The sequence below is a fragment of the Camellia sinensis genome, chromosome 4 (assembly GCF_055761805.1).
Source record: "Camellia sinensis isolate YWXY chromosome 4, ASM5576180v1, whole genome shotgun sequence".
NCBI classification, from domain to species: domain Eukaryota; kingdom Viridiplantae; phylum Streptophyta; class Magnoliopsida; order Ericales; family Theaceae; genus Camellia; species Camellia sinensis.
This window is the reverse complement of record NC_138964.1, coordinates 199774049-199801763: the sequence shown is the minus strand read 5'-3', so window position 1 is coordinate 199801763 and position 27715 is coordinate 199774049. Positions and strand designations below refer to the sequence as shown.

General features: G+C 35.3%; 1 protein-coding gene, 1 long non-coding RNA gene and 1 pseudogene across 2 annotated transcripts; 2 read left to right on the top strand and 1 right to left on the bottom strand.

Moving 5' to 3' along the window:
* Positions 1–1812: 1812 nt before the first annotated feature.
* LOC114285217 (protein SRC2 homolog) lies at positions 1813–2376 on the top strand. Its single transcript, XM_028228243.2, has one exon. The coding sequence runs from the start codon at positions 1813–1815 to the stop codon at positions 2374–2376; it is 564 nt and encodes a 187-aa protein (XP_028084044.2).
* A 2282-nt stretch (positions 2377–4658) lies between these two features.
* LOC114285218 (phospholipase A(1) DAD1, chloroplastic pseudogene) lies at positions 4659–7272 on the bottom strand (annotated as a pseudogene).
* Positions 7273–14771: 7499 nt separating this feature from the next.
* On the top strand, positions 14772–26903 carry LOC145823533 (uncharacterized). The gene is made up of 4 exons (XR_014365817.1): positions 14772–14863; positions 20353–20426; positions 25143–25190; positions 26684–26903. It is a non-coding gene; the product is annotated as an uncharacterized LOC145823533 (long non-coding RNA).
* The last annotated feature ends 812 nt before the right edge of the window (positions 26904–27715 follow it).

Below are 27715 nucleotides of genomic sequence, written 5' to 3'. Positions count from 1 at the left end.
CAATTAATCCTAAATATTTAAATATTAATTATAATTACTAATTTTTTAATATAATTTTAATTTAATTATATTTTATATCACAATTAATTCTAAATTCTTAATTATTTATTATAATTATGTTAATCTAATTTTAATTTAATTACATTTTAGATCACATCTTAATTATTGTTTATTTTATAATTTATTTAATTATATTTTAAATTAATTCTTAATTATATTTTATATTTTATTTTATTTTATTTTATTTTATTTTAATTAACCTATTAATCTAATTTTTGATTTGGAGAAAATGGGGTTAAAATTATCCTTTTGTTGTATTACTTTTATTCTAATTTTTCAAAAAAACAAAAGTCACTCTAAAAAATAGTGTGTAATATATTTTCCATTAGTTTTGATGGAAAAATTAAAAGTAGCACTTTGATCTAAAACCGTAAAAGGCCTATCTGACTATATTTAAATAATAAGAGAGTAAAGTACTCTAATCCCAAATCCCAAGGGGTAAGGTGAATTAAACCCTAAATTTATTGATATGTAATTTAAGAATTTATTAAGAAAAATTTTGAGTGCACAAAAAGTTTTAAATACATAATGAGGAACAGTTTTATCTTCCATTTGTGTATTTCATATTTGGAATAACACAGCTGTCATATTTACTCACTTATAAACTGATCAAACTTATTTATATATTTATGTATGAAATTATTTTATCCGCATCCTATATTTAAATAATAAGAGAGTAAAGTACTCTAATCCCAAATCCCAAGGGGTAAGGTGAATTAAACCCTAAATTTATTGATATGTAATTTAAGAATTTATTAAGAAAAATTTTGAGTGCACAAAAAGTTTTAAATACATAATGAGGAACAGTTTTATCTTCCATTTGTGTATTTCATATTTGGAATAACACAGCTGTCATATTTACTCACTTATAAACTGATCAAACTTATTTATATATTTATGTATGAAATTATTTTATCTGCATCCTATATTTAAATAATAAGAGAGTAAAGTACTCTAATCCCAAATCCCAAGGGGTAAGGTGAATTAAACCCTAAATTTATTGATATGTAATTTAAGAATTTATTAAGAAAAAATTTGAGTGCACAAAAAGTTTTAAATACATAATGAGGAACAGTTTTATCTTCCATTTGTGTATTTCATATTTGGAATAACACAGCTGTCATATTTACTCACTTATAAACTGATCAAACTTATTTATATATTTATGTATGAAATTATTTTATCTGCATCGTAAATTAGCCTAACTTTCATGATTATTTTCATAATATTTTTTTTCATAATCCGTAGTATAAGGCAGGTGTATTTTAAAAAATTAATAAAAAATTAACATTTATTAATGAACACGTGGCAACTAATGAAGAATGGGACAGGGACTTGGGATAGGAAATGGGGACAGGGGATTTGAACCCATCTAAACTTAATGAGAAAGCCTGGCCACCACATTCCATAACTGTATAGCTTATAAGGAAACTGTTAGGAGGCACCAGGCGATCATACCGTCAATGAATCATAATTGTCCTAATCTTCCATAATAATATTAGAGATGATAAAAAAAACGTTACCAGATATTTCATGATTTTTTCTATCTTTTGATTAGTATGTACCAAAATGAGCCTCAATCTTCCACGACCATATCTTCAGTGTCTATACTCCCCCACCTAACTTCCCTATAAAAGGTCTATACTCCGTAGTCCTCTCCTCCCTGCGCTCTCCCCCTCTCTCTCTCTCTCTCTCTCTCTCTCTCTCATTTTAGGGTTTCGTTTCCGTTTGAATTGAGGAATTAAGATCACCATGGAGAAGAATCAACGCACTCTGAAGATCTCGTTGATATCGGCCAAAGATCTCCAGAGAGTCCAACTTTTGAACAAGATGGAGGTGTGCGCGTACGTCTTCATCTCTGGCGGTGGAAAGCAGAAGACCGCCGTGGACAGAGATGGTGACACAAACCCGACCTGGAACGGTCAGATCACTTTCAACTTAGATAAGGAGTCCGCGGAGACCCAGGTTCTCGTGTTCGAGCTCAACTGCTGCGATCAAAACGGCGAAGATAAGGTCATTGGCGAAGTGTTCATCAAGGTTAATGCCCTGATGGGCTCCATCGAGGGTAGTCTGACCTTTCTTGTTCGAAGCCCTTCTGGAAATCCCAACGGTACGCTCAATTTCATGTTTGAGTGGGAAGATGAGAAGGTTACCGGAGCGGGGTCGTCTCCTCCGCCGCCTGCTATGGTGCAAGTGCAAGAACAGGCTGAGCCTGCAAAGAAGAAAAAAAGAGGATGGTTTGCCCGAGTCTTGGCCGCGGCGGCAATTAGTCATGTCCTCAATAATGTTTCACTACCAGATGACCTTGGCTTTTGAGAGAGTCACTTTCATGGGCTGCTGATTAAATGATGATGATGGTGAATTATGTGTTTCGACAATTCCATCATTTCATACTCTATTTATTTATTTATTTATTTATTATTTTTAATCGAGTGTCCGGGCAGCACCCTATTTTGCTTTTGTGTGATACTCTATATTATGCTTGCTTGTTTTGCTTTAATATTTTCAACTGAGATGCTTCAAAATTTTGTGTTTGAACACTTTCATCATTTCATAATCTATATTATGCTTGCTTTATGTATAGTGATAATTTGTTTTATCACTATACATATATTTAAAAATCACTATGCATATATTTAAAACCTTGAATTAAAATAAATATATCTTTTCATAAAAAGTATAAAAATATACTTATTTAGATCATCTTAAATAATTTTTCTAAACAAAATCAAAAACATTGCTCAGCCAACAATCTTGAGTGTTTAGTGGTTGACAATCTTGATTAGGGCCAAGTAATGACGTTTTAACAACAACAAAATCTTGATTACGACAAAGTAATGATGACGTACCAACATAAAACAGTGATGACGTAAGGCGCGTTAAAAAAAAAGTTTTTCTTTGCTCACGTGGTGAAATTTCAAAGGGAGCCAGCACGTGTAGTTTTTTATCTAATATTTTTAGAATTGCATAGTTATGGTGTATCCAACCAATAAAAAAAAATTAAATGTATTTGATTTCAGTTTTTGAATTTAATTTTTAAAAAATTGAGTTTTTATTTTTTATTTTTCGTGTTTATTTTTTTGTTTTTAGTGAATATTGTTTTTAATTTTAAGCAATTTTCTCTATTTTTTTAGGTGCACCTTACTTGGATGTATTTAAATAATAAAATATTTGTGAAAAAATATTTTAAAAAATTAATAAATACATACAAATATGAGAAATATACTAAATTTTTGTTTTTTTGTTTTTTTTTTTGTATTTTTTGGTATTTAGTGTATTTTTTAAAGATTTTTTCACAAATATTATACTTTAAATGTATTTATGTTAAGTGTGTCTAAAAATTAAAAAAAATTACTTAAAATATTAAAAAAATTCATTGATAACATTAAAATACGAAAAATAAAAAAGTAGATTTTTTGAAACCTTTTTTCTGAAAATCAAAACCAAACAAACTATTACATTTTTTAGTAGTTATCTAGTGTTTTTAGAATTGTATAGTTATGGTGCATCCAACCAATAAAAAAATATCTATGTACTATTTAAAAATATTTTAATAAATATAGAAAACACAAAACACTAACAATTTTACTTAGCCTTTGTTTGAGACATAGGTTAATTTTTTGATTTTTTTAATTTTTTTTAACTATTTTAGTTTGGGGTTAAAAATCTTTATTTGGGTTGAACTTTTTAGTTTTTTTTTACTTTTATGAGAGAAAAAAATAAAATAATTGTGGTTTAGATGTGACATTTTATCTTATTAACTTTTTAACCTATTTTATTTTTTTGTAACTAAAATAGCCAAAAAAGCCTATACCAAACATAGCCTTAAAAACCAAAGCTTTAATAATGTTGAAAATGATGTCAAAAACTAAGGTAGCGTTTGGTTTAATTTTCAAATTATGATTTTGTTTTTAAATGATGATTTGAATGAAACATATTAATCAAATATATTTTTAAAATACAATTCAGAATTACTTTCAAAACTCCTCTTTTATATATATATATATATATATATTATTATTATTATTAATCAATCACTTTTTCACTCATCTCTACTCTCACATTCTCTCACATTTTATATCAATCAATAAAAAAATATATATAAATAATCCCAAAATTATTTTCAAAACTTATAACCAAACAAATATTTTCTTTTCAAATATGATTCAAAAACTCCACACTCAAATTATTATTTTAAAATTAAACCAAACGGACCCTAATATTGTTGAATTTTATATAAGAATTTCATAAAATATAAAATTTTTGTTAGAATTTTTATTTTTTTTCTCTTTCACAATGAGATTTACAAATAAAATTTTGATTTTAACTTTTTTGTGAAGAAATTGAAAAATGATTAGTGCATCACTACATCGACATCGACCAATTTATCATTTCACAATATAGCACTGTCAAAAATGCTCTGAGGTCAAATTTCAAGTAGTCTTTACTCTATTAGATACGTATTGTTTTTCTTAATGCTCTTACATGCGATAATATTTAAACTCTTAACTTTTTACTTACATATAAAAGTTAACAACAAATAAACCTTTGACTTTAATACATATGTTTTTTATATTTTAATTTTCAATGCCAAGGGTTCAAAACTTCCCATCACTGAAAAACAAAAAATAAAGGAGTGAAGAAAATTAGTCTACTAGGTAGTCAAAAAATTAAAGTACATATATAGTGCAGCTAGGTTTAAATTTAACGTAATATAAATTATACATAAAATAAATTTGATTACATACTTTGATTTTTTGACCACTTTTTAAATCAATTTTCAGACATAATAAATTGTTGAATGAGTTGTTCAAAAAAACTCAACTACTTCATGTGAGAGAGATTTGAATACAGTGACATTCACATAGAAAGTGTGAAAAGGTGTAATTATTCAAAATCGCTCTTTAATTTTTACGAAATAAATAGCCTCGTCATACAAGGAAAGATGCTCACAAAATAATCAGAGCAATTTTCCCTTTTGGTTTGAGGGCTCACATGCGTTTGCCATGTGCACTTTTTTGTACATACAAAAATCTATGTACCAATGAATCCTAGTACTTATCATCATTTGAATTGTAGCTGTTCTTCTTTCTAACACCCTCTTTGCAGTTGCTCTAAAAGGACACGTGGAGCTGACAAAACCATTGATCAAGTGGAGGTACATCTTAAGATCATGACACGTGGCGATGTTTCCTTTGGAGAGGTAGGGGAACTCCCTACTACTGAGTCTAAGCTCTCTTCCCACGTCAGCATATACCCATCGTGTGTCCTCGACGTGCTTTTGAAGCCAGCTTGGCAGCCCTGCAACTTGGACAGGTTTGCTGTCTGCCATGTCATTGTTGTCGACCACAAAACCTGGTACTTTAGTGATGAGATCGTCCAAGTTCACGATGCGGAGAATCTTGGTCCAACTTTTGTCTAATTGAGATTGGAAACTTCTATTCACGACACGTAGTCCACCAAATGAAACGACTGTGACCGACGATGGGTTATCGAAAGTGGTGGTTATATCATATATATGCAGTGAGAGTAGATAGTGCAGCTCCAAGACTATGGCCTACAATTGTAATGCTAAGGGGCTCATCACCGTATGATTGGAGGATTCATTTTACTTCTTCCTTTACTGTATCGCGTAGACTTAGACAGGTGACAGTCTGTGACGTGTACAAGCTCAAAAATCCGCTTTCCACCATAGGGCTACCGTCTTTGGGACGTGGCACGTAAATTTTCAATCCACTCAAAACACGTGGCAGTACCCCTGTAAATTTTCAATTCCAAATTCAATTCTTCTTGTTTTTGAATAAGTTTTAATGTGTTGGTTATATATTAATGTTACGATATCAGTCTAGAAAGGAATTATCTTTGAAAGTTTTAGTATTCCTTTAATGCTATTATAAATTGATGGACATGACTGGATCATATCTGCAATGTGTGCAAGAAAGTCCATCTTGCCCCGCAAGATAATATTGATTGGAAATTATTTTATCCTTGCTATTTGGAAATATACCTTGTTTAGACAGTGAAATATATTGAGGATGTCTTAGGAACGCACGTGATGTAAATAGTCTTTCAATATTTTAATAATAAGTATTGCCATAATGCTAGAATAAGTTGTTGAACATGACTGGAAATCCGTGATGTGTGCAAGAAAGTCCATCTTGCCTCTTAGTTAATATTGATTGGAATTTAGTTTATCCTTGCTGTTTGAAAATATACCTGGTTTAGTTTGAGGGTGAAGTATATTGAGGGTGTCTTAAATATGTGCACACACAAACAGAGTGTAACCCTTATATGTAGGGTAAAAATGAGCTGGGTCAAACCAAGTAGTGGGTTCCTCATTAGTTTCAGTGGATTCCTACTTCATTTGATCTTGGCTTGAGCTGGATTAGTTGGATTCTATCCAGTCCCAGAGCGCTTCTTAGCTTGTTAAGCTGATTTCATGTTGAACTGAACAAATTAACCTTTTTCCCCCTATCGGCTATTGTACGGCGGCTGCCATGTTGCACATGTCGGAGAAATTTGCTTGGTGAGTCTAGTTTTCTTCTTGTTATGCGCTCCATTCTGTCTTTGAGCTGGTTACTAGGATTTAATCTTCCCATCTATCTATATCCATTTTCCTTGTTTAATATTATCAGTGACCATAAATAATTACTATTACTATCACTATTACAATTTCAATTTTTGCCCATGTTTATTTAACTGTTTTTCATGACATTATAGAAGGAAAAAAAACTAACTATTGTTACTTCTCCATAATTATATTCCACTCATCTTTTTCTTTTTTCGTTTATTTTTCAAATCCTTATCTAAACTTATGATTCAAATATAGCAATTAAGGTTTTCCGATGTACCTAAAAAAAAATATAGCAATTGAGAACGAGAGAGAGAGACAAGTGTTAGACTACGTCATTAGTTAAAATAAAGATTGTACTTTTTGTTTTTTTTTTACTAATAAAAATGACTAGTAAAATTGAGTTACTCTTAAATATTGCTAATAAGTTACTTTGAAAAAGTCAAAGGCCTAATTAGATAGGGTGATCTCACTCTAAGGAGTCGAGATTTCAGAGGTTATCCTTAGATGGTGTTATATAGCAGGACTACTCAACTATATAGTAGTAAGTTGAGGACTCTTATATAGGTGGATATTTAAACTTAAACACCTGATACTGGGTACAATTTGCTCAGGTTTAAAAGGTTTGTTTTATCAACCATATGTACTGTTACCTGAGTAGTTAATCTCGTAGAGAGTGAAACTTGAGACCTAAATATTTATATTTCAAGAATTACTAAGTTGCCACATGACTTGGGTTTTACTTTGGATAAGTCGTTTTGCATGTTTCACCATTTTTTGACCTTATAGTTAAGGGGCTCAAGCTTTCAGCCTCACTGAAATTCCTGACTTTTCATTTCATTGGCATTGCTCAAGGAAAAGTGCTTCTGCTTCCAGGCTTTAAAAGGGTGCATCTGCTTTGTGTGCAAGGATCCGTCCTTCTATCATTTCTTACTTGCAGGGTCATTGGGCCCATTTTTAGGCCCAATTTTAATAATTCGAACAATTCATATTTTAAGATTTGTTTAGTATATCATACCTGTAAAAAATTAAGTTAATTGGATATCAGAAAGCATGTGTTCGGAAAAATCGAACTAAAAACTATTTTTTTAAAAATTTAATAAACAGTTTTCCTAATGCATGCTTTCTAATATCCGATCAACTTAATTTTTTGCAGGTATAATATACTGAACAAATCTTAAAATATGAACGGTTCGAATGATCAAAATTGGGCCTAAAAGTGGGCCCAATAACCCTGCAAGTAGGAAATGCAAGGAGCGAGTGCAAGGAGGAGATCTTGACTCCTTTTTTTGTGCCCAAAATGCCAAAAATAAATGAGCAATTCTGTTCGCACATTATAAAAAATTTCAATATACATCATTTGTGTCCAAACAAAAATAAATTCTTTAAATATATATTTTGTTTAATATATATCTGAATAATTATATTTTATTTGGAAGTTTATGTTAGAATATTTGACTTTTATTCTAAAATTTATGTGTGAATGACATAAACAGTATATATATTGAGATTTTTGCACTGTGTAAATAGAATTTTTCAAAATAAATTTGTTTATCCACTTGATGTATAGGTAAATATTAACCTACTATGTAAATGGTTTATTTTATTCAGATTCACTGTTTTAAGTGAGTTTAGATTGGTGTATTACAGTGAAAAAAACAATCACAAAGGAAGGTGATGGTGAGTGAATAAAATTGGATTCTAAAATGTTTCACTCTCTTGCCATGAATAAAGAGAGAGGTGTGCGTTGGTCAGTTTGGTTAAATTTTGAGAAAATATATCAACAAAATTGCTCTTGGCAAATTGAGAATTTTCTAATATTTCATCGAACAATCCATCCTCAAAATTGGCGAATTAGTTGAATATTTTGTCAATTTTAAACAACAATTTGAACGGATTGGGTGGGTTTGAAATATATAATAGGAAGAACATCACTGAACATATAATTATAATTTTTTTTCTAGTTTAAAACAAAATTATATTTCAACCAAAAATCCAAAAGTTGATCAAATATATTTAAAATTAATTTTCACAAATTAATATACCAAACAATCAAATTAATGGTATGCTATTAGGTTTGGGGATTGATTGTATTAGGATTAGGCCTGTAAGTGGATCGGATTCGGATTTGATCTGTCAAAATCTGAATCCGATCCGATTAAGGCAAACCCGAATCCGATCCGAATCCGTTTAGTCCATATCCGATTATAGATATCCGAATCCGAATCTGATGATTTCGGATATCCAATCCAATCCATTTATTTATTTATTGAGCTATAGTTTTATATAATTTGATTTTTTTTTTTTCATTTTGTGTTTTTTTCATTCAAATTGAGAATAATCGGATCGGATTATCGGATTATCGGATCGGATCGGATTTTTGCATATTCAATTCGTTTAATAAACGGATTAAACGGATTCGAATTATCGGATTATCGGATCGGATTTTTTTTGTAAACGGATTCAAATTATCGGATCGGATTCGGACCAGATTCGAATTAAATCCGATCCATTAACAGCCCTACTCGGGAGTATAGACCTTTTATTGGGAAGTTAGGTGGGGGAGTATAGACACTAAAGATATGGTCGTGGAAGATTGAGGCTCATTTTGGTACATACTAATCAAAAGAGAGAAAAAATCATGAAATGTCTCGTAACATTTTTTTTATCATCTCTAATATTATTCTGGAAGATTAGGACAATTATGATTCATTGATGGTGTGATCGTCTGGTGCCTCCTAACAGTTTCCTTACAAGCTATACGGTTATGGAATGTGGTGGCCAGGCTTTCTCATTAAGTTTAGATGGGTTCAAATCCCCTGTCCCCATTTCCTATCCCAAGTCCCAGTCCCATTCTTCATTAATTGCCACGTGTTCATTAATAAATGTTAATTTTTTATTAATTTTTTAAAACACACCTGCGTTATACTACGGATTATGAAAATAATCATGAAAGTTAGGTTAGGTTTGACATAACTTGAAAAAGTCAAAAAGTTAAAAAGTCACTATCCTATTTAAGTCATATCATCTTATTTAAGTCACATCACCTCTCTAGTACATCACATCAAACCCAACTCATATTTCATAAAAAGTCAAAACATACACTTATTTAGATCATCCCAAATAATTTCTAAGTCTATTGTTAAATTACACATATAATAAAATATTACGTACTAATCAAAAGATAAAAAAAATCATGAAATATCTCGTAACATTTTTTTAGGGAGCTTTTTTGATAAATCCATTTTTTAAGAACTTTATTCCATCCAATCCATATTCTTTTTGACTATTCCATTAGGTCCAATTTGAGATAAGAAGACCAAAATACAATTTTTCATCTAATTATGTTCCATTTAGTTCACATTATTTTCTTATGTTTCAATAAGTCCTATGGGTGACATAATTACCAAAATACCCGTAATGTGAATGTTCACACCGTCAATATAAATGTTTATATCGTCAATGTGTAGGGGCTCGGCTCATGTCGATCCTCGTGGGTGCCCGAAAAAATTCGAGTCGGGCCGGGCCGACCCACAAGCCAAAAAAATAGGCCCGACCCGGCCCGTTGATAATATGAATATTCACATTGACAAGTTAACATTCACATTGATAGGAGTGTAAAATCGGCTTGCGGCCTGTGGGCGGTCCGAATCCAGCCCGTCGCCCGGGGCGGGCCCGGGTCGGCCCGTTTACAATATGAATATTTACATTGACATATTTACATTAACATTAACATTGATAAGAGTGTAAAATTGGCCCATGACCCGTGGGCAGCCCGAAGCCCGGGCCCGGGTCGGGACGGGCCCGGCCCGACCCGTTGACAATGTGAATATTCACATTGACATGTTAACATTCACATTGATAGGAGTGTAAAATTAGCCCGCGGCTTATGGCCGGCCCGAAACCCGCATGCGGCTCGTGGGCTGCACTATGCGGGCCCGGCCCGACCCGTTGATAATGTAAATATTCACATTGACATATTAACATTCACATTGATAAGAGTATGAAATTAGCCCGCGCCCCGTGGCTGCCCGAAACTAGCCCACGGCCCGTGGGCGGTCCGGGGCAGGCCCGGCCCGGCCTGTTGACAATGTGAATATTCACATTGACATATTAACATTCACATTGATAAGAGTGTAAAATTGACTCGCGTCCCATGGGCGGCTCGGGGCCAGCCCGATCTGGCCCGTTGACAATGTGAATATTCACATTGACATATTAATATTCACATTGATAGGAGTGTAAAATTGGCTCGTGGCCCGTGGGCGGCCCGAAGCCCGCCCGCTGCCCAGGGCGAGGCGGGCCCGGCCCGGCTCGTTGACAATATGAATATTCACATTGACATATTAACATTAATTTTGATAAGAGTATAAAATTAGCCCGTGACCCGTGGACAACCCGAAGCCCGGCCCCGGGCCGACGCGGGCCCGACCCGTTGACAACGTGAATATTCACATTGACATGTTAACATTCACATTGATAAGAGTGTAACATTAGCCCGTGCCCCGTGGCTGCCTGAAACACGCCCACGGCCTGTGGGCGGCCCGAGGCGGGTCCGGCCCGGCCTGTTGACAACGTGAATATTCACATTGACATGTTAACATTCACATTGATAAGAGCGTAAAATTAACTCGCGTCCCATGGGCGGCCCGGGGTGGCCCGGGTTTGGGTCCGGAGCTACCCCAGGCCGCGGGCGAGCTTCGGACAGCGGACAAGTTTTACAGTCCTATCAATGTTAATGTCAACATGTTAATGTGAATATTCACATTGTCACGGGTCGGGCCAAGCCCGCCTCGGGCTGCTATCGGGATTCAGGCCGCCCACGGGCTGCGGACCAATTTTACACTCCTATCAATGTGAATGTTAACATGTCAATGTGAATATTCACATTGCCAACGGGCCGGGCCCGCCCTGGCCCGAAGTCGGGCTTCGGGTTGCCCACGGGTCACGGGCCAATTGTACACTTTTATCAATGTGAATGTTAACATGTCAATGTGAATATTCACATTGTCAACAGGCTGGGCCGGGCCCGCCCCGTCGTGGATGGGTTTCGGGCAGCCACGGGGTATGGGCTAATTTTACACTCCTATCAATGTGCATGTTAACATGTCAATGTGAATATTCACATTGTCACGGGTCGGGCCAAGCCCGCATCGGGCTGCGGTCGGGCTTCGGGCCGCCAACGGGCTGCGGCCCAATTTTACACTCCTATCAATGTGAATGTTAACATGTCAATGTGAATATTCACATTGCCAACGGGCCGGGCCCGCCCTGGCCCGAAGTCGGGCTTCGGGCTGCCCACGGGTCACGGGCCAATTGTACACTTTTATCAATGTGAATGTTAACATGTCAATGTGAATATTCACATTGTCAACAGGCTGGGCCGGGCCCGCCCCGTCGTGGACGGGTTTCGGGCAGCCACGGGGTATGGGCTAATTTTACACTCCTATCAATGTGCATGTTAACATGTCAATGTGAATATTCACATTGTCACGGGTCGGGCCAAGCCCGTATCGGGCTGCGGTCGGGCTTCGGGCCGCCAACGGGCTGCGGCCCAATTTTACACTCTTATCAATGTGAATGTTAACATGTCAATGTGAATATTCACATTGTCAACGGGCGGGCCCGGGGTTGTCCCGGGCCGCGGGCGGGCTTTTGGCCGTCCATGGGCCGCGAGCCAATTTTATACTCTTATCAATGTGAATGTTAACATGTCAATGTGAATATTTACATTGTCAACGGGTCGGACCGGGTCCGCCCATGGGTCGCGGGCGAGTTTCGCCCCGCCACAGGACGGGGGCCAATTTTACACTCCTATTAATGTGAATGTTAACATGTCAATGTGAATATTCACATTGTCAACGGGTCGGGCCGGGCCGAGTCGGGCCCGTCCTGGGTTGCTGTCTAGTTTTATACTTTTATCAATGTGAATGTTAACATGTCAATGTGAACATTCACATTGTCAACAGGCCGGGTCGGGCGTGCCCACGGGCCGTGGGCGGGTTTCGAGCAGTTTCGAGGCGCGGGCTAATTTTACATTCCTATCAATGTGAATGTTAACATGTCAATGTGAATATTCACATTGTCAATGGGCCGGGCCCGCCCCGGGCTACGGGCGGGCTTTTAGGCGCTCATGGGCCACGGCTCAATTTTATACTCTTATCAATGTGAATGTTAACATGTTAATGTGAATATTCATATTGTCAACGGGCCGGACCGGGCTCGCGCCCGGGCCGCCCATGGGCCGCGGGCGGGTTTCGCGCCGCCACGGGACGGGGGTCAATTTTACACTCCTATTAATGTGAATTTTAACATGTTAATGTGAATATTCACATTGTCAACGAACCGGGCCCGCCCTGTTTCGTGGGCGGGTTTCGGGCCGCCCGTGGGCCAATTTACATTCCTATAAATGTGAATTTTAAAATATGAATATTCACATCATTAAATTGCTAATCGTTAGAAAAATATTTATAAGGATATCAAAATTAAATATAAGGGCATAAGTATCCAAGAAAATAGTGTAAATCAAGAAAATGGACTTTATGGAATAAAACTATACATACATGGGATTAAATGGATTAAAAGATTCCTTCATAAACTTCTTGAGTTAAAATACTTCTAAATTAGACTTATCACTAAAAATTTTTTTTTTTTATCATCTCTAATATTATTCTGGAAGATTAGGACAATTATGATTTATTGATGGTATGATTGCCTGGTGCGTCCTAACATTTTCCTTATAAGCTATACGGTTATGGAATGTGGTGGCCAGGCTTTCTCATTAAGTTTAGATGGGTTCAAATCCCCTGTCCCCATTTCCTATCCCAAGTCCCTGTTCCATTCCTCATTAGCTGCCACGTGTTCATTAATAAATGTTAATTTTATACCGTTTAACCTCGATCAACAAAAGCACTCTCCTTCTGGCAGAACCATCATCCACCTCTTAGGCCTGGTTTGGGAATCAGTCCATTTAATTAAAAAAGTTAAAATATTATTAAAAAAATCAAAAAATCAATAACTTATACTAAAAAGTTAAAGATTTTATTTTCTCTTTACTTTTTGTACATCTTTTCATAAAAAGTCAAAAAGTCATCCCAAGCATACTAGTTTTTTTAGCTCATATTTTAGCCAAATAGTCAAAAAATTACTAAATTAGCCTGTTCCCAAACGAGACCTCAATGCTTTTATTTTTAATTTAAAATATAAATTATCTTATATGATTTAAAAAATTATAAATATTCTTTTATTAAAATTTTTTATTTAACAAAATTAATTAAGAAAATAAAATTCTTAGGTGATCTCTTATACAATAGTAAAATTACTTGAATTATCAATTAAAATAAATTCTGGACATTATTAAAAATTATTAATTGAATTGATGATTTATTAATAAAAAAGGGACGTACTTATTATTCAATAGGTCTTAAAATAATTAATGATATTTTTATTAAACACTATTAAAAAACATTACTACTTGTTAACTTCGGCGACAGTTTGAAAATTGTGTCACAAAAAATGTCACTAATTATATGTTTTAACGACAATTTAAAAAAATCATCACAAAAAAATGTCACTAACTTTTAACTTGCCGCGACAATTTGAAAATTCGTCAGAAAAACGTTACTAATTGAAAGTTTTAGCGATAATTTATAAAAATCGTGACCAAAAAAAAAAAAAAAGACCTTTGAATCCCTCGCTCAAAGCTTAGGTTCGAGTCTCTATAGCCCTTGTTAGGGGTAAACATACTCTTTAGCGTCTGGAGCATACGAGAGGCCTAAGCTTCGGCCCCAATGTAGGTGCGATAGGATTCTTTGCAAATATGTTGTGGGCGCTAAAGGACAATACTTCCGGACGAATATATTGAAGCAGCCTATTTGCATATCTATTTTATTGAAAAAAAAAAAAAAAGATACCAACTTTTTTTACACACATGTGAATAGTGTTGTTAAAAATAAGTTAGTAATTTAGTTATAATTCTAGCAAAACCGAAAATTTAGTAAAAGTGCTACTAGCTAGTGAATATATGGAAAATATATATATATATATATATAAGTATGTATATATATAAAAGTTTACTTTTTAGAGTCAACAATGTATATAAGATATGAATGATTATTGATTAAATCAACAAAGATGGCCCGTGCTACAAGATGCAATCAACAAACTCATTGGCAGTTTGGAAGGAGTTTGTCCCCACACTTTCACTCCTGAAGAGTATATGACTCTTTACACGTATCCTCTATCTCTCTTAATCTTTAATTTTCATATTCATTTACTCTTTATCTGTGTTTAGAGGAGTTTGAGATCCCTGCCCCACCTCAAGTACAATAACCATGAGGTGGGTCTCATTTTTAGTCTATTTTTATAATTCAAATGTTAATTTTATGGGATGCGTAGCTAAATCATTCATATAAATAAGTAAATTGATTAGATAGTAGTAACTAAATGATCAGAATTTTTTTTTAAAAAAAATTTGACAGCAAATTTAATTTTAAAAATAAAATAAATTATTTGAATTATAAAGATAACTCCGCCGGGGTTGTTAACAACTCTGCCGGTCCCAAGCCCGGATTAAGAAGGAGGGTTGTGTGTTAGGTAGCCGACATCCAACACGTAAAAAAGCCGCTCGGATCCCTTATGAAAATGAATCCTACTTTGAATCGTTTAAATGCTAGGTCGTTCCCCTCAAGTGACGCGTTGCGCCTGCCTCCGGGTGTTTCGAAAAGTGAGCAAGGGGCGCCGCATCGACGCCTGGGTGCGATGAAAAATGGGCAAAGGTTTCCGCGTTTTTCTGGACGAGCGAGGGTAAAGAAGCTAGTCCAAGACTATAGGTTTAGGGTAGTCACTTGGAACATAGGAACCTTAACTGGTAGGACGATGGAATTGGTAGATGTTATGAGTAGGAGGAGAGTTAGTATAGCTTGCATACAAGAAACTAAGTGGACGGGAGAGAAAGCTAGGGAAATTGAGGATACTGGTTTTAAACTTTACTATAGTGGTAAGAATAGACGCAGGAATGGGGTAGGAATCATAATTCCCAAGGGTCTTGTGGAAAGTGTGGTGGCGGTCACTAGGAAAGGAGATAGGATTATGCTAGTTAAACTAGTTATTGAAGGGAATATAGTGAACATTATTAGCACTTACGCCCCTCAAGTAGGGTTAGATGATCAGACTAAGAGAGATTTTTGGGAGCAAATGGATGAGATCTTACAGGAGATACCCGTAGGAGAGAACCTGGTTATAGGTGGAGATTTTAATGGCCATGTGGGCATATATAAACTAGGTTATGAAAGAGTGCATGGTGGATACGGTTTTGGTGAGAGAAATGAGGCTGGAGAGAGAATCTTAGATTTTGCGTTGGCTTTTGACCTGGTAGTGGCCAATACTATGTATAAGAAGAGGGAGGAGCATTCGATAACCTTTAAGAGTGGATTAGTTAAGAGCCAAATAGATCATTTCTTAGTGAGAAAAGTGGACTGCCTAAAATGCAATGATTGTAAGGTGATTCCTGGAGAGAGTCTGGTCTCTCAACATAGGATTTTGGTACTAGATGTATGTTTTAGAGGGCAATACCAAGCTAAGAAGGAGGGTAGGCGTCGTAGAACGAGATGGTGGGACCTAAAATGGGATAAACTAGAAATATTTAAGAATCGAATGGATAAGGAAGGTACTTGGGACTTAGAAGGTGATGCTAACACTATATGGAATTCGATGGCCAATTGTATGAGGAGAATCTCAAGGGAAGTGCTTGGAGAGTCGAAAAGAACGGGACCCAGCTCTAGAGAAACTTGGTGGTGGAGGGAAGAGGTTCAAGCGGTAGTTAAGGTAAAAAAAGAGTACTTTAAAAAGTGGCAGAATGATAGAACTGAGGAAAACCTTAAGAGCTATAGATTGGCTACTAAGGAGGTCAAGAAAGTAGTGAGAGAGACTAAGTTGAAAGCTTATGATGACCTATACACTAGACTAGATAGTAAGGAGGGAGAGAAGAGGGTTTACAAACTTGCTAAGATACGGGAGAGGAAAACAAGAGATTTTAATCAAGTAAAGTGCATCAAGAGTGAGGATTCTAAGGTATTAGTGAAGGATGATGAGATTAAGGAAAGATGGAAGAATTATTTTGAGAAACTGTTAAATGACGAACATGGAAGTACGACAATAGGGGAAGAAATAGCCAATAATACGATAAACCAAGACTATAGGTTCTATCGCAGGATTATGTACTTTGAAGTAGAGATTGCACTTAAGAAGATGAAATCAAATAAGGCTTTAGGACCCGATGATATCCCTATTGAAGCTTGGAAGTGTTTGGGTAAAAAGGGAGTTGCTTGGTTGACTAGGTTGTTTAGCAAAATTTTGTTGACTAGGAACATGCCAGATGAGTGGAGGAAGAGTATTTTAGTTCCAATCTATAAGAATAAAGGTGATGTCCAGAATTGTAACAACTATAGAGGAGTCAAGCTAATGTGTCATATAATGAAAGTGTGGGAGAGGGTGATGGAATGCCGATTGCGAGACATAACAGAGGTGTCAGAGAATCAATTTGGGTTTATGCCTGGTAGGTCAACAATGGAAGCGATCTATCTTTTGAGGAGAGTAATAGAAAAGTATAAAGAAAAGAAAATAGACATTCATATGGTGTTTATCGACCTTGAGAAAGTATATGACAGAGTGCCCCGAGATATAATATGGTGGGTGTTAGAGAAGAAAGGGGTGACAAAAGGCTACATTGACGTGATTAGGGACATGTATGAAGGGGTGGTGACCACTATTAGATCGCCAGCTGAAGAGACAAATGAATTTCCTATCACTGTAGGGTTACACCAAGGATCTACCTTAAGTCCTTATCTTTTTGCTTTAGTTATGGACGAGTTGACGATAAATATTCAGGATGACGTACCATGGTGTATGCTTTTTGCAGATGATATTGTGTTAGTGAATGAGACTAGAGAAAGAGTTAACACAAAGTTGGAGATTTTGAGAAAAGCTCTTGAATCTAAAGGATTCCGGATAAGCAGAACTAAGACAGAGTACATGGAGTGTAAATTTAGTAACAGTAACAATGAAAGTAGGGGAGAAGTGAAGATTGAGAACCAAGAACTGTCTAAGAGTGAACATTTTCGTTATTTAGGGTCGATTATCACAACAACGGGAGAGATTGATGCAGATGTGGCCCATAGGATTAAGGCATGATGGTGTAAGTGGAGAAGTGCGTCTGGGGTATTGTGCGATAAACGAATACCCACTAGACTAAAAGGTAAGTTTTATAGAACGGCTATTAGACCAGTTATGTTGTATGGGACATAGTGTTGGGCAACCAAGAAACAACATGTAGATAAGATGAGTGTGGCTGAGATGAGGATGCTAAGGTGGATGTGTGGTAAGACTAGACAAGATAGGATTAGGAATGAGTGTATTCGGGAATGGGTAGGAGTAGCACCGATAGAAGATAAGTTGAGAGAGAATCGTTTGAGATGGTTTGGTCATATTCAACGGAGACCAACAGAGGCAGTAGTGAAGAGATGCGATGCTGTAACAGTAGATGAAAGTGTTAGAGGACGGGGTAGGCCTAGATTAACGTTGACTAGCGTTATAAATAGAGATATGAATCTACTTAATTTGACTAATGAAATGGCCTTTGATAGGGCCGCGTGGAGAAGAAAGATTCATGTAGTCGACCCCATTTGATGAGATTTAAGGCTTGATTTGGTATTTAAATTATAAAGATGAGCCCAAAGTAACCCTTCTTTAAGGCATAACATGGATCCAACTTCATGTCTGGATGTTGTTTTTGTTTTTGAGCAAAAGTGTCTATTGTGATTTTTTTTTCTCTCTCCATACATTCTAGATCGAAACAAAAATTTGGCTATCTGATTATTTTGAACAATCTCAATTTGACTACTGCTACTATTATTAGCTGTCAGATCCTCATGAACATGATTGCCTAAATTTACATGAATCTTTATATGTTTCATTTCTTATTATTATATTTTAAAGGATCAATTACACTTTAAAAGGTTAATTACAGAGTTAATTGCTCCAATTACACTTTTTCCTTATGATCTAACCTAAAAACACAACTTTAATTACATTTTAAAGGGTTAGGTGCTTTCTGCAAGACCATATGAGTATGTAATTAACCTTATTTCAAATTTATTATCTGTTTGCTTTTAAAAAAAATTTACATGAATTTTGGTTATACTACTTTAATATCTTTAACTCAGAGCTCAACAGAACTGTTTAAAATATGTGTGGTAAACCTATTGGTCCTCAAAGGCCGAACGGCCAAGTTTGTGAAGACTAAATAAGTGTACTTTTTGACTTTTTTTGTATTATGTGTAGAAAAAGTAGAGATGAGATGTTGATTGATGTGACCCAAAAAAGATAAAAAGATGAAATAAGTGCACTTTTTTAGGTTAGTCAAACTTGGCGATATGATGAATACAAGAAGATCTTTAAAGATTATATCTCATCCAAGACAAGTGCAAGAGATTTTCTTGAGTTTTTTTTTTTTTTTTTTTTAAACATACATATTCCTCACTTGCAAGTGCCAGACATGGATGAATTTATTTGTGCCATAGCTATTCTCAATAAAAAATATCTTTGAAAAAATGTAAAATCAATTCATAATAATGTGATGAGTATTTTTATTTAATTTTTTTCATTTTAAAACAAAAACTCATCAAAGTGGCTTGTATTTTCTAAAATTCCAATGTCACAACATCCTTGTGAAAAAAGTTAGTATAAATATTTTGTACATATATCATTTGTGAAATGCTAATGAAACAGAATTTTTATGCAAGATTATGTAGGATGGCATTTCTGTAATTATATGTCCTTGAAATAGACACTTTGTTCTAAAATGATAAGGCTTCGTTTGGGAAGCCATGGTTTGGGCTTTTTTGGCTATTTTAGTCACAAAAAATAAAATAGGCTATTTTAGCCATAACAAATAAAACATCACATCCAACCCATAATCATTACATTCTTCTCTCACAAAAAAACTCAAAAAAGTCAAAAAGTCAAAAAGTCCTTCCCAAACCAAGCTTTTAAGCCCAGGCTAAAATAGCCAAAAAAGCCAAAAAGCTAAAAAGCCAAGCCACTTCCCAAACGGAGGCTAAGTCAAAAGCCACATCATTCAATATTTATTTGTAATTTTATCTTAAAATATCATAACATATATCAAATAATTAATAACTTTTCTCATAAAAAAAAATCACTCTGATTAATTTCAGTTTTCAAAATTCACTTTTCAAAAAATTTTACTTTTTCATTTTTCGTATTTTTTTATTCACTTAATTTTTTTAATATTTTAAGTAATTTTTTTAATTTTTAGACTTAACATAAATACACTTAAAAGTATAATATTTTTGGAAAAAACTTTTAAAAATTCACAAAATACCAAAAATACAAAAAAAATGAAAATTCAATATATTTTTCATATTTTGTGTATTTATTAATTTTTTAAAATATTTTTTCACAAATATTTTACTATTTAGATATATCTACGTAAGGTGTATCTAAAAAAATAAAAATAAAAAATTGCTTAAAATTTAAAAAATATTCGCTAAAAGCAAAAAAATATGAAAAATAAAAACACTTAATTTTTAAAAAACTGAATTTAAAAAATTGAAATCAAATACACTGATTACATTAAAAAAGAGTGCACATTGAAAATTTCTCTCACTAGAGATATAATTATTTTTTTATTTTTTTGTTGTCAGGTACTACCATCTTTAAGGGAAAAGAAAGATGAGAATTTGTTACAAGAACTAGCAAAAAGATGGAATAACACAAGGTTATGACTCACCGGCTCTCAAGATTTTTAAAATTTTTTGATAGATACCTCACCGCAATCAAAAGACTACCCAAACTGCTAGAGACTAGCTTCATTTTTTTTTTATCAACAAAAGTAAAACTTTATTGAATTAGAACCAAGGAAAAAATCCTTACATCTGACATCAATAAAGGATCAAAAAAGGCCGTGCTACTAGCATCATAGTGAACTATACTCATCCCAACTAGGTTGGCACAAGAAAGCCACCCAATCATGTACTAACACAAGCCAAAAGCTAGTTGGAGAGAGACCAACCAGCATAAACCAAAAAAGAAACAAGAAGCAAAATAGACACCAAGAAGAACAACACAACAACAACTAGATAGCAGCAACCACTGTAACCCAGAACAAAGGGAAAGGTAGCAACAACCACAACTCAAAGCCCCCTGATAGATTTCAAATTAAAGAGCAAGTCATTTACTGAGAAAACCACCCCCTTAGAATGGTACTTAACCAAGAGAGCAATATGCATCTTAATGGATTCACAGACACCACACCAATTTACCTGTGAACCAGAAAATTTAATTTCATTCCTAGCCTTCCACACAAACCACATGACCACAAATGGCAGTGCATTCCACATACACTTGAGCATTTTCTTAAATTTAAAACCACCCCACCAATCCAAAAGCTGAGATATACTCTGAGGCATAACCCACACCAAGCTCCACCACTTAACCACTTTAGACCAAATGCACCAAGCAATAGGTGCATGAGGAGTTTTAGTAGATCTATTGGGCCCCAACCTGGGCTGAATTTAGAAGTCGTGTTGGGTGAACCTACTTTTGTTAGGCCTTATCTTGGCAATAGGTGCACTATTACTGATATTGAGGAGGTGGCCCATAATTTGTTGGTTGAGCCTCTTAATATTGGGGAAAATTTTAAGGCAGGGCTCATAGAGGAAGCTCTAGTTGGGTCGGTGGAAGAGGATATTTCTGGAAGCACTAGTAGTGCTAAGATCACGGCCAATCTGCAGACCAAATCAGAGATTAGGGATGTCAGGAAGAGATGCAAGAATTCAGTTCCAGTAGAAGTGTTCAAGGGCGCTTTGAAATATGCTAGGCAGATGAGCCGTAATCAGTTGTCCACTTCTAAGAAGGGAGCCTCTCTAAAAGCTGCGATTGCGACGTTTTCTTTGGCTTCTTCTTCTGAGTTGGGGCCTAGCAATGGTCGAATTATTCTTAATGAAGCTCAAGCAACTGTGCAGTTGGGTAAAGCTTTAGGCATTGATTTTGATGATCAAGAGGATGCTGTGCTTAACAGAATCGCTGATCTGGAACGGCAAGATGTGGCAAGAATCGAGTAAAGGAGGCACCAGCAAATCAGGTAAGTTTTTGATTGTTTTGGGAGTGCTGGAGTTTTTTATTATTTTATCATGCATCTTCTGTCCTGGAATATCCGAGGTTTGGAGAGGGAGATTAAAAGGAGGAAAATTAGGAAAGTCCTTAAGGATGAGAAAGTAGACATGGTGTTTTTTCAAGAAACCAAGAGAGATGTTATTAGCTCTGATATGGTGAGATCCGTTTGGCCTTTTGATAGATTTGAGTTTTTGGATGTTGGTGCAATTGGCTTTGCTGGTGGTCTTTTGTGCGTTTGGAATCCAGGAGTCTTCTCTCTTCATAGTAGTTGTTGTTCTAGGAATTTTATTAAGATGAATTCTGAGTTTGAAGGTGTGTTAGTAAACCTCTATGCTCCTAATGATGTTGTAAAGAGAAGGGACTTATGGGATTTGGTCATCAGAATCAAGCCATTGTTTCCCAAACCTTGGTGCATTGGGGGCGATTTTAATGAGATTAGGTGTATGAGTGAGAGGATTGGTTGTTCCAGGAGAAATGTGGGTATGCAGGACTTTAATGAGTTCATTGACAAGCTTGAAGGGGTGGAGCTATCAATGTTAGGGAGAAGGTTCACTTGGAGCAATTCCAGTGATAACGGTAAATGGAGTCGCATTGATAGGTTCATATTAGACTTTGATTGGCTTGCTGTTTTCAATTTTAAATGTTGGGGGCTGCCTAGGTCTGTGTCTGATCATTGTCCTATTATTATGAAGGAAGATAGTAGGGACTGGGGTCCTAAACCTTTCAGGTTCATGAATTGTTGGGTTCTCCATTCTGTGTTTCTGCCTATGGTTGAAAAGGTTTGGATTGAAGCAGAGGTTGATGGGTGGGCTGGTTTTAGACTGTCCAAAAAGTTGGATTTTTTTAAAGAAGCATCTTAAGGAGTGGAATGTATCCGTTTTTGGTAACCTTACATCCCAACTGAAACTTGTTGAGGAGGAGTTCCATCAGCTGGACCTGCTAGCTGAGTCTAGAGAGTTGTTTGCAGCTGAGTTATCCAGAAAAGCAGAGTTGAGGGAGCTAATTTGGAAGTTAAGTAAGAGGGCAGAGTGGTTTTGGCTTCAGAAATCCAGACAAAACTGGGCTCTCAGAGATGATAAAAATACAAGGTATTTCCATTTGATGGTTAAATGTCGGCAGAACATTAATCTCATTAACTCAGTGGTAGTAAATGGAGTGGTGGTTGATGATCCACTAGCAGTTAAAAGCCAGGTCTGGAATCATTTTAAGAGTGCTTTTTCAGAATCATGGAAGGTTAGGCCAAAATTAGGAGGGGTTTTTCAGACCTTAGATGGTTCCCAAGTTCTTGATCTTGAAAAGGAGTTCTCAGAGTCAGAGGTTTGGAGTGCTCTGAAGGCTTGTGATGGGAACAAGGCCCCTGGGCCAGATGGTTTTAACCTTTTGGCTATTAGGAAGTGCTGAAAATTTATGAAAGGGGATATCATGCTATTTTTTAAAGAGTTTTTTGCTAATGGAAAGCTGGCCTCTGGTCTTATTTCTTCCTTCATTGCTCTCATCCCCAAGTCTGAGAACCCAAATAGCCTCAATGATTATAGACCAATTAGTCTTATTGGTTCCATGTATAAGATTCGTGCCAAAGTGTTATTTGGCAGGTTGAAACTTATTATTCCATCTATTATTAGACCTTCCCAATCAGCTTTTATGGGGGGAGATTCATTCTTGATGGGGTGCTTGTTGCAAATGAGATGTTGGATTGGTGGAGGAGTAAAAAGAAGAAAGGGGTGATTATTAAAATTGATTTTGAGAAAGCATATGATTGTGTAAATTGAAATTTCTTATTTAATCTAATGGAAAGTTTTCATTTCGGGCTTAAATGGAGGAATTGGATCAAAAGCTGCGTTACCAAGGCTAGAATTTTTGTTTTAGTTAATGGAAGCCCTACAGATGAGTTTGTTCCTGAAAGGGGTTTAAGGCAAGGGGATCCTCTCTCCCCTTTTTTATTTAATATGGTTGTGGAAGGTCTGAATATTTTGATTTTGAGGGCTAGACAGTTGGGAGTCTTCAAGGGGGCTGTTATTGGGAATGATTTGGTAAAAGTGTCACACCTTCAATTTGCAGATGACACCATCTTGTTCTGTGAGGCCAATCAGGAGGAAATTCTTTGTATCAAGAGGTTGCTTCGATGTTTTGAAGTTGTTTCTGGTCTAAAGATTAATTATAGTAAAAGTTCGGTTATTGGTGTTGGTGTGGAGGAGGTTTTTCTAGATCCGGTTGTTGATATCCTTAATTGTTCCAAAGGTGTGCTCCCTATTTCTTTTTTGGGTCTACCTCTTGGTGCTAGCCCTAGACTTAAATCAACTTGGGCCCCTATTGTTAGGAAGTTTAAAGTTAAGCTTGCCAACTGGAAGAGAAGGCATTTGTCTTTTGGTGGCAGATTATTTTTGATTAGATCTGTCTTGAGTAACCTCCCTGTCTATTACTTATCTTTGTTTAAGATCCCTGGAGGAGTTGCTAGAGACTAGATTCATGACCTTCTATGAACTGGTTGGTAATGCTACTAATTATATATTTTTGACATAGAATTAAAGGGTTACTTAGACTTATATGTGCTTGAATTATAAATTTAAATAGAAATTTGAAAAGGAGAAAGAAAAAGATGAGGGAAATATAAGGTATTTTTTTCTCTATTTGTCTTTTCCTTTCTCTAAATTCTATCTAAATTCATGATCCAAATACAACTTTAGTATTTATGTATTTTTATTAAAATCTTATTTTGGTCCATTTATTATTAATTGTGATAATCAACATTTTACACTTTAAGTCAACTTAAAATGTTATTATTTCGTTCACCTATCATTTGTGAGGCGGACAAAAATTAAAAATGGAAGGTCAAGACTCAAAAGTGAGTTTTTGGTGAAAGTGTAAAGATTAAAATGAGATTCTAGTAAAAGTGTAGGGGAGCAAATGAGGATATGAAAATGGTATGTGTCACTTACATAATAAGTTCTGTTAACCTTATGATTAGACTTAAAGTGTGAGAGGTTAATTGTCACAATTGAAAATAAATTATCTAAAGTGTTAAATTAGTAAAAGTGTAAGGGTACTCCATGTAATTAACTAAAGTTAAGTTACCGAAAAATATCAAGAATGAATATGTTAACATGTTGATACCCACTTCTAATAAAAATTATGAGAATGTTGGTAAATAAAAACACTCAGGTACACCCCATCGTGTAAATACATTCTTGATATATTTTTTAAATTTAATTATGTGTATGTAAATTCGCTCATTTTTTAGTGAGGCAATGCCATTTTTTGTTGTTAAAAGTTGTTTGGTTTTCTACATAAATTATTCTAACAACTTTTTTTTCATGTTTAGGTTTAGGGGGAAATGAATGATCAAGTGAGGGATGTTGTAATATCTATGGTATGTTTTGTTTCACAATATTTGAAATGAATGTAATTATATCCTCATTGTAGTTTAACAAGGCTAATTGTCTTCCTTTTTTTTCTTTTTTTTTCCCCCCCTTACACCTCACCAAATTTAGCCTTCATGATTGCCTTTTTTTTTTTTTTTTTGTCCCTCACGATTTTGTCTTTCACCTTACTAATTCTCCCAATACATGTAACCCGTCTATCTCATATATATCTGGTAATTATCGGATCTAAGTCTTGGGATGACCTCAAGGAAAAGTGGAGAATGAAACTTTTAACCATTAGTCTACCTTGATGTTTGAATCTATAACTTTTCATATGAGAATCACAAGTCTCAGTACAATTTAAATCCTTACTTTTTACTTGATTTTGGTTGGGAAGGTTCACCTAGCCATCCTTTAAGTTGTATTTAAATTTTAAATTTGATGAGAAATTTTGTAAAGGCAAAAAGAAAACAAGGGAAAAAAAAAAGAATTTCATTTACAAATTCAAAATTTAAACATCTCCACCACCACCACCCATTGAAAAAGAGTTTAATAAAGTAAATGGTTTGGCGAGATTGATTTGTCAATCTCATACCTTATTCAATCCAGTTGCTTAATACTATTTATTAAATGGTTGCTGGATTAAATTATCTTAATACATAAACAGTTTAGACCCGTCCATGTGATATGTTTCTGATTGATCAAGAGCGCGAAGGAGAGGAGATTGATCAAGCATTAGTGAAGAATGTTTTGGATATCTACACAAAGATGGGAGAGGGCTCTATTGAACACACAATTGTTCCTGAGCTTCCAAATTGACTACAAAACAAGTGTTAAGGCATTCCATATTTGGAGTTCCTTCTTCCTGATTCTAGTGCCAATCCACCAATCAAATAAATCCACCACAGAGCCTGGGCATGCCCAGTATAAACCCCACAGAGTTTCTTGTTACTTGCAACACACAAGCCAACATAAGTTGTTGGGGGCCTTTGCAGCTTCAAAACCTTGTGCAAAAATTACTATTATAATATTTTTCTTTTTTTTTCTTCTTTTTATTCTCTAAATCACCTGAGAATGGAATTTAAGAACTTGCTTATTAGAAAATCCTATTCTTTCAAAAGTTTTACACATAATTATAATTATCTATTCAAATGATACGACAACAATATTTTTATAATTGACACATTTTGATGGTTTCTTTTTTTGTTTTTTTTTTTAAATGATGCACCCACGACTTAACAATATCATTCTGTATAATATTTTGTTTGTAAAGGTAACAATATACAAATAAAATTTATATACACAATGATGTGTCGTGTACATATATATTCACTCTTAAAAGTAAAGAAATTCATCATTTTAGTTCAGAATTATAAAAATGTCATTGTCACAACATTTTATACAGAAAAAAAAAATTTAAATGTTGCCAATATAATTTCATTGAAATTTAATTTGAAACTGCATGTTGTTTCTCATTCTCAGTTCTTGTTTTTTATCACAGGTTGTAGAACATGAATTGCTCTTTGTATTTGCAGAGAAAAAACAACTTGATAGTGAGGCTGCATAAATTGATGAGTGGGCCATCTATTTTTTTCCTTTCATTGCTTTTTTTATTTCTTCTTCCCTTTTTACTTTGGTGGGTGATATTGAGAATTGTTTATGTCATTGAAGGACTAAAGTACAATAAAACCAAAATTTCTTGAAGCTTTAAAGCACAAAGTGCAAACAGCAATGTAATAAATAAATGCACAATTGTGCAATTTTATATGTAATTTATGTCATTTTAGTTGCGTCTTGATTTGTATTATTTGATTTAGCTGATTTTTAGAGTAGGTTTTGTGATGTGGTAAAGTTGCTATTAAAATAATATTGTACTGTAGACACCCCATTTTTGACCGACCTTAAGACTCAGACGTCACCGATTGAGCGCTTGGTGATGTTGCATTTTGTGTTCGTTCAGAAGTTTTAGAGTCTCGGCTGCGAGCCTTGCCTCCGGACTTCCGGACTCTTTTTTGCTTTGCCTTGGTTTGCGAACCAGGCTCGGTTTCTCTGTTTTCTCTTCGCGAAGGGAGGGAGAGGTCTCGTAGGTCATCTCTCAGTGGCCGTAGGCTACGTTTTGTGGTCGTAGGCCATTTTGCCCGTTTGGAGTCCGGTTTCCGATTTTTCGGAGCCGTTAGCCGTGTGCCTCGGTTCGGGACCGCTTAACCACCTCCATTTGCTTCGATTTTTGGCACACTTCTTATTTGCTCCCTTTTGAGGGACACTGAGGTCTGAGAGACCCACTTCATGGTCGAATGCCACTTTCGGTGCTTAACAGGCAGTTTTCGGGGCCCCAAACTGCGCGTTCTGGCCCCCGAACATTCGTTTTGCAACGGTTTTCGTTCATTTTTGGCAGGTACCTCTGTTTCATCACCATGAAGGCTGTAGAAGGGTGGGAGGCTAGCAATTGTTTCAGCAACCGGTTATATTCTTTCGGCGCCCTCCGACGCCCGTTTTTCTCATTTCCAAGCCAATGTTGACCACCCTAGGGCCA